The sequence below is a fragment of the Ictidomys tridecemlineatus genome, chromosome 10 (genome assembly GCF_052094955.1).
Source record: "Ictidomys tridecemlineatus isolate mIctTri1 chromosome 10, mIctTri1.hap1, whole genome shotgun sequence".
Classification (NCBI taxonomy): Eukaryota; Metazoa; Chordata; class Mammalia; order Rodentia; family Sciuridae; genus Ictidomys; species Ictidomys tridecemlineatus.
In genome coordinates this window covers 130,420,930-130,433,015 of record NC_135486.1, presented here as the reverse complement: position 1 = coordinate 130,433,015, position 12,086 = coordinate 130,420,930, and the positions used below count along the sequence as shown (strand labels likewise).

Below are 12,086 nucleotides of genomic sequence, written 5' to 3'. Positions count from 1 at the left end.
ACCAATAGCCCATACTCCCACACTTACCTCAAGAAGAAATAAAAATCAGATAGGCACAAACAGTGAACATATTCACTAACTGACTTTTTTGTCCACTATAGTGGAAATGACTCCTTAATTTCTTAGCATTTCACCAAGATTTTTTCCTTTTTCTGTTGTTGTTGTTTTTGTTTGTTTTTCTATATTGGGGTTTTGTTTTATTTGAATGTGTACTGATGCAAGGACTCCTATACATTTGCTACTTCTCATTTCTAGTCTTTTTTTTTTTCGTTTTTCAAAAGTGTTATTTTCCCATGCTCTATATTTTGTGGGTTAGAGTTTTTAAATATTAGCATATTTTGGGGTTTTTTGTATCATCTTTGCCACTACTCTATCTCCCTTGTCTCCCTCACTTTTTTCTATTGTTAACACCCAAATTTCATTCTCTCTCTCCTTCATATTCTTCTATTTTTTCCTTCGCCTTTCACATTAACAACATATCTTAAGTTACCACTGCATCTACCCCATTCAGCTTTTGAAATTTCAAACACTTTTTTTATCCTCATCTTTTTCTTTCCTTACACACAACTCTATTCTTAACAACTCTTAATACCAATGATATATATATAATATCTGCCCCTACCACCAGTGTCACAGCAATATAATATAACAGAAGTCATAGATTTTAAATCAGACATAATACATGATTATTTACTGTTTTTACTGATGAAAATTACTGATCCTACTATTTTTACATATTATACCAATTAACTCTAGATATCAAAATAAGAAATAATCTATGTTTGCATAGATTATTGCTATCATTCAGCTCACTTCCCAATCTGTGAGGTACTACTAACATAGAAGGACACTATAAACTCGTAGGATAGAAACTCTACAGCATCATATCCATCCAGATAGATGGGTAGACACACAGACAAAATGAAAAAGCAAGGAAACAAAGCATTCAGCAACACAAAACACCTCAACAATAGACTACATTGATACCACAGTGGAGGAAATGTCAGAGATGGGATTCAGAAAGTTCATGGTTATACTGAAATAAGGAAGACAACATAAGAAGTATAAGCTTACTTCAATAAGGAGATAGAGATTCTGAAGGACAATCAGTTCCAAAATCCTTGAAGGAATCAATAAACCAAATTAAAATTCATTTCAAATACAGGAGGCTCATAGTACCCCAAATATACAAAATTACAGTAGGCACATAATGAAAATGCCTAACATACAAAATGAGGATAAAATTTTAAAGGCTGCCATGGGGGGAAAAAGGTCACAGTTAGAGGGAAACAAATATGGATGTCTAAACCCAGCCCCTCAAAGTTAGGAGGTCTTGGAATAATATATATAAAGCTCTGAAGTAAAATGGATGCCATCGAAGAATATTACATCCAGAAAATTAACCTTCAGAGTTGAACTTGAAATAAAAACCTTCCATCAGAAATTAAAAGAAGTCACAACTAGAAAGCCTGTACTACAAAACATACTCAATAAAACATTTTATGAATAAATGAAAAATAAAAGTGAAAACCAGCAAAAGGAGGAAGTGTGCTAGAAGAATAGTCAATCAAAGGAGAAAATAACTCAAAAGCCAGAACTAAATAAAAAAGAATTAAAATCATTCCTCAATAATAACATTGAATGTCAAGGGCCTAAACTCATTAGTCAAAAAGACATAGACTGGCAAATTGGATTAAAAATGAGACCCAACAATATGCTGTCTTCAAAAGACTCACCCTATAGGCAAAGATATCCACAGACTGAAGGTAAAATATGTGAAAAAACATCATTCACATGGATCTCAAACAAGCAAGAATTTCTGTCCTCATCTCAAATGAAGTGGAGTTCAAGCCAAAACTAATCAGAAGGGACAAAGAAGGGTACCTCATACTGCTTAATGGAATCATATATCAATCAACAAGATATAATCATAAATATTTATGCCCCAAACAGTGGAGCAGCTATATACATCAGACAAACCCTTCTCAAATTCAAGAATCAAACAGACCACAACACAATAATACTGAGGGACATTAACACACCTCTCTCATCACTGGATAGCTTATTCAAGCAAAAACTAAACTATAGAAGTAAAAAGTATAATTAATAATTTAGACTTAACAGACATAGAATATTTCATCTATCAATGACTGAATACACTTTCTTCTCACCAGCACATAGACCCTTCTCTAAATAGACCATATTTTAGGCCACAGAGCAACTCTTTACAATTAAAAAAATGGAGATAATACCTTGCATGCTATTAGATCATAATGGAGTAAAATTAGAAAACAATGATAAATGTTTTAAAAAATAGAAGTTACTCTAATACCTAGAGAATAAATAATATGTCATTGAATGACCAATAGAAGAAATGACTAGTAGAAGAAATCAGAGATTAAGTATTTTTAAAAAACCTTACAGGTAAATGCAAATAGTGACAGAACTTATCAAAATCTCTGAATCACTAAGAAGGCAGTTATAAGAGGAAAGTCCATTGCATTGAATGCATTCTCTAAAAGAATAGAAAGTCACCAAGAAAATAGCTTAACATTTCATCTCAAAGTCCAAGGAAAAGTACAAATCAATATCAAAAGCAGTAGAAGACAGGAAATAATTAAAATCAGAACCAAAATCAATGAAATTGAAACAAAAAAAATTCAAAAAAAAATCAATGAAACAAAAAGTTGGTTTTTGAAAAAATAAAGTTGATAAACCCTTAGATGAGTTAACAAAAGAGAAAACTCATATCACTAAAATTTGTGAGGGAAAAAAAGAAATATCACTATGGATACTGTTGAAATACAGATGATAACCAGAAATTACTTTGAAAATCTATATTCCAATAAAATAGAAAATCATGAAGATATCAACAAATTTCTAGAGATATATGACATATGACCTACCCAAATTGAGTCAGATAGAGCATTATTAATCTCCAATAATATAGAAAGAACTCCAAAAACTTAACACCTATATAAACCAAATAACCCTATCAATAAATCAAAGGTACTGAACAGGTACTTTAAAGAAGAAATGTGACCAGTCTATGAAAAACTGTTCAACATCTTTAGCTATTACAGAAATGCAAATTAAAACTACACTGAGATTTCGTCTCACTCCAGTGAGAATGGCAATTATCAAAAATTCAAGTAACAATGTTGGTGAAGATGTTGGGAAAAAGATTCTCTAATACAGTGTTGGTGAGACTACAAATTGGTGCAACCACTGTGGAAAGCAGTATGGAGATTCCTTAGAAAACTTGGAATGGACTCACCATTTGACCCAGTTATTCTACTGCTTGTTTATACCCAAAGGACATTACAGTGATATATCCCCATCAATGTTTATAGCAGCTCAATTCACAATAGTCAAGCTATGGAACCAATCTAGGTGATGAATGGATGAAGAAAATGTGAGATTATATATTATATAATATATAATATATAAAATGTGAGATTATATATATAATATATTTTATATATTATATATATATATATATATATTATCTCACATTTATTACTCAGCCATAAAGAAGAATAAAATTATGGCATTTTCCAGTCAATGGAGAACATAATTTTAAGTGAAATATGCCAGTCCCCAAAAAACCAAAGAACAAATGTTCTCTCTGGTATATGGATGCTAACCCACAAAAAGGCAGTAGGGAAGAGGAAAATAGAAATTCAATGATTTAGACAAAGGGGAATAAAGGTAAGTGAGGTAAGATAGAAATAAGAAAGACAGTAGAATGAATTAAACATAATTTTCCTTTGCTCATATATGAATACATGACCAGTGTAAGTCCACATTATGTACAACCACAAGAATGGGATCTTAATTTAGATTGGGTTGTACTCCACATATGTATAATATGTCAAAATACACTCTACAGTCATGTATATCTAAAAACAATAATAAGAAAATACACTAAATTGCCAAAAATTCAAATAAACCACTCAATAAAATAAGCAAAAGCACTAAACAGGAACTTCTCAAAAAATATAGAAAGAAAAAAACACAAGTGGCCAACAAAATATGAAAAAATGTTCCTTCAGCATCTTTAGCAATCAGGGAAATACAAATCAAAACTACACACAAGATTTCATCTTACTCTAGTCATTATAAATAATAATGAATGCTAAAGATGTGTACAACACTTGTACATTGTTGATGGAACTGCAGACTAGTATAACCACTCTGGAAGTGGTATAGAGATTTCTCAAAAGACTAGGGATGGAACCACCATTGGCCCCATCTATACCACTCCTTGGTATTTTCCAGAAGATCTAAAATTGGCAGACTATGGCAATACAACCACCTCAATGTGTACATCAGCACAATTCACAATAGCTAAATTATGGAATCACCTCAGGCGCACATCAATAGATGAACTGATTAAGAAACTATCATATATATACATATAATAAAATCACACATACATATCTATATATACCAAGCTCTATTAGCCATGAAGACGAATAAAATTATGGCATTTGCCAGAAATTGATAGAAATGGAGAATATCATGGTAAGTGCACTATGCCAAACCCAAAGGTCAAATGTTTTTCTTCATATGTGAAAGCTAGAGTAAAATAAAGGAAAGTGTAGGATATAAAGATAAAGGGTAGATTATTAATTTAGAAAGACGAGATGAGAGAGTGGAGGGATGAAGAAGGGGAGTTAATGCAGAAAGAATTCTTTTAAAAATCATCTTATGCACACATATAAAAATACCACAGGGAATTTTACCTTTGGGTATAAGTAAATATACCAATCAGATATAAATATATGAGTAAAAAGAAGTTTAGTAGAGTAGAGGAAGGAGAATGGGGGTGGGAGGGAAAAGGGGGAATTGTGAGCTGAAATCAAATTCCATGCATATAAGTTTTTTGGGATGAACCCAACTACTATATAACTTAATCTCTAATTTAAAAAAAAGTATTCTTTAAAAAGAAATAAAGGAAAATAATATCTCAACAAATAGGAAGTATTCATAAATATAAATCTTTAAAAAGTACCACATGGGAATTCTGGATTAACTATAATACCCAAATTTTAAAATTCATTAAAGTTAATTAACAGGGAATTATGAAAAAAAAGAATCAGTTAACTTGAAGACATTAATAGAAATTATGCAGTTTGAATAATAGAAAAGATGAAGAAAAAACTTAGCATTAGAGACATACATCAATATATTTGTAATATGAGTACCAGAAGTGGAGGGGGGAACATTCTAGAAAATAATAGTTGAAAATTTCCAACTTTGCTGAAAACATGGATCCAAAAGTTCAACAAACCCCAAACAGGATAAATGCAAAAAATATCTACACCCAACATAACACAGTAAAAGTTCTGAAAAAGAAAGAAAAAAATGCTAAAGAGCAACAAGAGAAAAATGACTTATCACATGCAGCAGAGCCCCAGTAAATCTACAAGCTGATTTCTCATCAGAAACAATGAAAGCAAGAAGTCAGTGGGATGACATATTCAAAGTTCTTATATTTATCATGCAGAAATGAACATTCCTAGATAAGCAAAACGTCTGAGAATTCATTGATGGCAGATCTTCCTTACCAGAAATTGTATTAAAATACATATAATTGTATTATTGGGCTTATAACATATAGAAAGACACTATGTTTAACAGTAACAGCACATATGAAGTAGGGACAAAAAGTTAGAATAATATGATTCTAGATGGCAATAGAAACTCACAGGAAAAAATAAAGGGTATTATTTTTTAATTCTACTAACACATATTTCTACTTCTTTCTTAGCTTCTCTAATAAGTATAAAAATACATAGGTACATAATAGCAATGTATTGTTGGGTTGGTAACAGAGATATCACATGTATAGTCAATAATAGCCTAAAAATAAAAAAGAGGAAATAGAGCTGTTTAGAGGTAATGATTAAATAAATAGTTCTTTGGAATTAGTATAAAGTCAAAGTGTAGATACTAATAAAGTATATATGGGTAACTCTTAGAGCAACCACCAAGAAAAGAAACACATAAATAGTGAAAAAAAATTAAAGGAATTAAAATGTTACTTCAAAAGAAAGCAATAAAGTAGTCAGAGGAACATAAAAAGATGAGACATAGAAACAAAATAGGAAAATAAATTGTTAGATTGGATGAAAAAAATAAGATTCTGCTCTATGCTGTCTACAAGAGATATATAAGTTGAAATTTAAAGAAAAAAGATATATCATGCAAAATGCAACTGCAGGAATGCTACAGTTATGATACAAATACCAGATAAAATAGACTTTAAAACAAAAAGTCTTACTGGAATCAAGAAAATATATTTTATAATGATCAAGATTCAATTCATCATGAAGTAACAACAATTATAAACATTTATGCACCTAGCAACAGAGCCCCAAAATGTGTCAAAGAAAAAACTTACAAAATTCACACAACAAAATCTGATTTATTCTGATACTTGGGAAGTTTAGATAGAAGGATCACAAGTTTGAGACCAGCTTCAGCAATTTAGTGAGACCCTGTTTCAAAATTTAAAAAAATGAAAAAACTGGAGATGTAGCTCAGCAGTAGAGCACCCTTGGGTTCAATCCTCAGTACCTTGTAGAGAAAAAAAAGATGGGGATTAATGAGCTGAGCATGGTAGTCCTAACTATTCAGTAGGCTAAAACAAGAGGATGCTTGGCTTGCACCCACAAGTTTCAGACCAAAACAAAACCAAAAAAAGATTAATGAGTTATCAAGAATTTATCCATTTTGTCCCATCATCTCAGATGTGAAACACCTACAAAAACTCAAATTGAGCCACAAATATGCCACTTCTGGTCATTTTGAAATAATATTTGAATATTTATCATATTCAGAGAATTGAAAACTTAGGGCTTAATAGGTTAAAGGATAAGTTTTATTGTTTGGATTTTCAAATTTTAAAAGAGTCTACCCCAGGCTAAGGCAATGCTGATTATAATAATTTATTCATCTTGCGAAATGATTGATGGTAATAATGTTGGATTGTCCTCGTTTAACACTCTTTCATGTTTTCATTATCCAAGTAATTTGCACTCATCTACACTCATTCAGCATGAAATTAAGCAAACAGAAAAATAAAAAAGTATTTCTAATATCAGTAACCTGAAAATAGCCCTGGATATTTTCTGGAATTTTCTTCTTTGTGAGATATTGCTAAGACTAATGAGTAAAACATGTAGGCTTCAGAGTTGAGGTGCTAATGAGCAGTTTGTTCTCATGTTACCTCAGAAAAACAGGTTTTTTTTTATCTTCTGCTTGATTTTAGGTCTCTATCCTTCAACCAGTGGAGAGGCCTATGTTTATGGATATGAGATCTCACAACACATGACAGAAATCAGGAAATTCTTGGGCTTATGTCCCCAACAGAACCTGTTGTATAACTACTTGACTGTTTCAGAGCACCTTTACTTCTATTGTGTGGTGAGTCAAAGATAGCTTCCTTCTTGTTATATTCATGTACTTTGGGTAGATTACCAATTATCAATATCCTTAGTTTTTTAAGTTCAAAAATTGAATTTGATGAATTCTCCTTTAAATATAAAGAATGGCAAAGGAAATAAACCACCACAGAGATGATGTAAGAGCTGAAATGAAATTTCCTACAAATATAGTTGGAAGCACCATGTAAACTCTGACTTCTATTTCTAGATAAAAGGAGTACCTCAAAATTTGCGTCATCAGGAAATTGACAACATGCTGTCAGCTTTTAACCTGCTAGAAAAACGTGACGCATTTTCAAAGTCATTGAGTGGAGGAATGAAGCGCAAGCTCTCCATCATTGTAGCTCTTATAGGGAACTCCAAGGTAAAAAACTAAAAATGGATTCCTCTGCATTGTTCAGATATTCCGAAATATTAGCAGACACAAACATGAGAGCTGATAATGGATCTAACACACTAAAAGCAACCTCCTAAATTAAAATCAGATGGGTTCATAGTAACAACTTCATTGGTTAAAATGGCAGCAGATTTGGAATTATTACAGCATGACTAATTCAGTTTTGTCTAAATATTTTATCTTCACTCAGTTGGACAAATGACTAAAAAAGCAAAATAAGAGTAAACCCTGTAACTGGTAATACACTAATGATACCAGTACATAATGTTTAGATGGTCATGGAATTGTTCTTCTGGAATTTAGGTGGTGATACTTGATGAGCCAACATCTGGCATGGACCCAGCCTCAAGAAAGGCCACCTGGGATCTCCTTAGGACCTATAAACAGGATCGCACCATCCTACTGACTACTCACTACATGGATGAAGCTGATGTGCTGGGTGACCGCATAGCCATCATGGCCACAGGATCCCTGCAGTGCTGTGGCTCTTCAATATTCCTGAAACATTTATATGGTCTCTCTTCTTTTGCTCATTCTTAGAATATTGACTCCTAATAATATTCATTTTAACATAACTTTATTATTTTTTTGTGTATCTACCCAAAGCTTCAGTGATTCCCTCTGTTCAATTAATTCAGGTTCGACTATAACCCATTTGAAATAATGCTCCTATTTTCTTCAAAATTCGAAATTATTTACCACCTTTTTGTTTATATTTATTTCTCCCATATGGCTTCTAGTTAAATTTGATCAAATGCAATTTTGTCTTCAGTAAAATAGACACAAGTAGATAGATGATGGACAATGAATTAGAGAGATAGATTGATGGATTCTAAGAGGAATGTAGGGAAGCAGATGTCTCTGCATCTTGTTTCATATTTGTAAAACCAGTAATAAATATATATTAGAAGCATTTATTTCAATATGAAGTATTTTCTAAACATGGAAAATATTAAATATGTCCTAATAACTTCCCTATTTCTCTTAGGTCATTATTCAGAATTATCTACATATTATCTTCTTTGGTACCTTATCTCCAATATTTAATATTTTGAATGTTTTTTTCTGGTAAGCACTAAATTAGTCATCACCTTGTTCATTATCCATATCCCATCTCTAGAATTAATGCTGTTATTGAGGAGTACTTTTAAAATTTAATCATAATTTATATACAATACAGGTTCAGTTTTATTATCCTCTCTTTCTCTGTGTGTGTGTGTGTGCTCTGTGTGTGTATGTGTGTGTGTGTGTGTGTGTGTGTGTATACACACATACATATTCAGCTTTTTTTCCTTTGTTTTTCAGAACTTTTACTGTGATATGTTGGGATATGGGTCTCTTTTACATTTTTTCTTGCTTGTGGTTTGTTGAATTTTTGGATGTGGAAAGTTTTCAACTATTATTTTCTAGAATGTTCTTTCTCCTTTTTTATCTTTCTTCTCTACTTCATGTATGAATATGTATATATACACTTTAATCCAAGAAAAAAAAGATACTAATTTTATGACTACAGAAAATTCCCTGATTCTATTGATTTACCTCCCCAAAAGCAACAACTTTCTGATTTTTATTACCATATATTAGCTTTGCCTGTTCTTGATTGTCTTGTGATTTAATCATACACCATATTTTTTGTTTGCTTCTGGTTTCTTTACATTGACAGAGTATATTTGAGATTCGTATATATATAAATATAAACACACACACACACACACAAGCATTGTCTCCCATTCTGTACATTATCTTTTCACTTTGTTAGTGTCTGATGCCCAGAGATTTAGGGAACACAAGGCTGAGTTAGGAGATACTAGAAATATGTATTTATTAATCTTGGCTTACATGGCAGTGGTTTTAGTTTGTGAAAATCAAGTATTGATACAATGTAAAGTAAAAGTTTTGATTAAAGGTTAAGAAATAATATTTAAAGCTCAATATGTTTATGTTAGTTTGTATTATTCCTAATAGACCAAAATTAGAAACATCATAAATGCTCTTAAATGAGTGAATGATGTTTAAGCTAATTTTTCTGTTGATCTTTACCCTTCAACTTTGCTGATTTTGTTTATTAGCCTCAATAACTTTCTTGTGTTTTGTGGGGCGGGTATGAATATAACATCATTTCATCCACAAGAGAGTTTTTTTCTTCTTATATTTCTGGTTACACACAAGTCATTAGAATGTTGAATTTGATGGTGAAAGTGGATATCTTTGTCTTATTCCCGATCTTCAAGAGATACAAAATTTTTTACCAGTAAGTGTGATATTAGCTGTGAATTTCTCACAAATAGCCTTTAAAATATTGTAGAATAATAATCCATCTGCTCCAAATTTGTGAGAGGTTTTAGAATGAAAATATGTTGAATTTTGTCATATACTTTTTATACAAAATTGAGATAATAATATTTTCCCTGTATTGTATTAAAGTAATGAGTTAACATTAATCATACTTACATTCCTGAAATACATCCCATTTAATCATGGTGAATAATCTTTTCATTAGTCTGCTGGATTGATTTGCTAATCGTTTGTATTGCTTTCCACCTATATTCATAAAAGTATTTCACCTGTAATTTCCTCTTATTTTGATACTTTTTCTGGTTTGGGTGTAAGAATAACACTGGGCACATATAATAAGGAAGTGTTTATTTCAATTTTTTGGAAAAATATGAGGAGGATTGTTGTTAATTCTTTGGATGTTTGGTATAATTCACTAGTAAAGAAAGACATTTGGTCCAAGATTTATCATTCTTGGGAGTTTATAGAGTATTGATTCAATCTTTTTACTAGCTGTATTTATTTTGAAAGTTTTTATTTCATCTATACTTAATTTGGGTATTTTGTGTATTTCAAGGAATTTGTCCTTTTAGTGGGGAGGCAAGTACTGAGGATTGAACCCAGAGGTACTTTACCACTCAGTTGCATCCCCAGTCCTTTTTATTTTTTAATTTTAAAACAGGGTATAAGTTGCTTAGTACCTCATTAAATTGCTGAGACTGTCCTAGAACTTGCAATCCTCCTGCTTCCGCCTCCAGAATTGCTGGAATTATAGTTGTGGGCCACTGCATTGGATTGGTCCATTTATTGTAAATTATCTGATTCATTGGTGTATACTTATTCATAGTATTCTCTAATGATGCATTTTATCTCTATATCAATAGTAGTACTATAATATCAATAGTATCATTTCTGATGTTAATTATTTGCATCTGCCTTTAAAATTTTTTTTTGTCAGTCTATTTTAGTTTCTCAATTTGCTGATCTTTTCAAAGAGAACCAACTTTTGATTGCATTAATTTTCTCTGTTGTTTTTCTTTTCTCAATTTTGTGGATCTTTGCCCTAATCATTATTATTTACTTCATTCTGCTATTTTATGGCTTAATTTGTTCTTGTTTTCTAACTCCTCAAGCTACTATGAAGTTAGGTTATTTAATAAAGATATTTCTTCTTTGAACAATATTTTCACTACATCCCCTAAATTTTGGTATGTTGTATTTTCATTTTCACTTTTCATAGGTAGGTGTTTTTTAATTGCCCTTGTGATTTCTTCTTTGGCTCATCAGTTATTTAATAGATTCTTGTTTAATTCCACAGTTATGAATTTCCAGTTTTCTTTCCATTATTGATTTCTAACCTTATCCTGTTTTGCTCTAAAAGGATGACTTATATGCTTTCTAAAAAAGTATCTACCTTTTAAAATCTATCAAGATTTGATTTTTACAGGGGGTATTGAAGTCTTTATTATCATATGTCTTTGTATTTCTCCATTTCTGGAAATTTTTGCTCCATGTTTTGAGGATCTATTATTAAATATGTAAATAGTTGTAGCTATTATATCTCCTTGCTATATTGAATCTTTTGTTAATATGTATGTTCTTCTTTGTCTCTTGTAACCTTTTCAATTTAAACTACTTTATAGTATTAGTACAGCCACATCAGTTTATTGTTGTTGTTGTTGTTGTTTTGGTTTGTTTCAATTAGCACAAATTAGATTCTTATATCCTTTCTTTTTTTAATATTTTGTTTTAGTTGTAGTTTTTAACTATTTGTGTCTTTGAACGAAACTGAGTCTCTCTCTTTTTATTTTTTCCTAGCTTCTACCTATGAAAGAAAACATATTATACTTTCTCTCTGCATCTGACTTATTTCACTCAAAATAATGCTCTACTCTAAAAGATCTTTGCTGCCCAGAACTCAAGAGATGCTATTAGTAAAGGACCTGTACTTTGCTTTTTTG

The 12,086-nt window shown here is 31.2% G+C and overlaps 1 protein-coding gene across 1 annotated transcript in view; it reads left to right on the top strand.

Moving 5' to 3' along the window:
• Positions 1–12,086, top strand: part of LOC101976043 (phospholipid-transporting ATPase ABCA3) — a 119,765-nt gene that overhangs the window by 46,760 nt on the left and 60,919 nt on the right. The window contains exons 13-15 of the mRNA XM_005323918.3: positions 7,280–7,434; positions 7,663–7,818; positions 8,155–8,365. Coding sequence (XP_005323975.1) covers positions 7,280–7,434; positions 7,663–7,818; positions 8,155–8,365 — 522 coding nt within the window. The remainder of the gene's footprint in view (positions 1–7,279; positions 7,435–7,662; positions 7,819–8,154; positions 8,366–12,086) is intronic.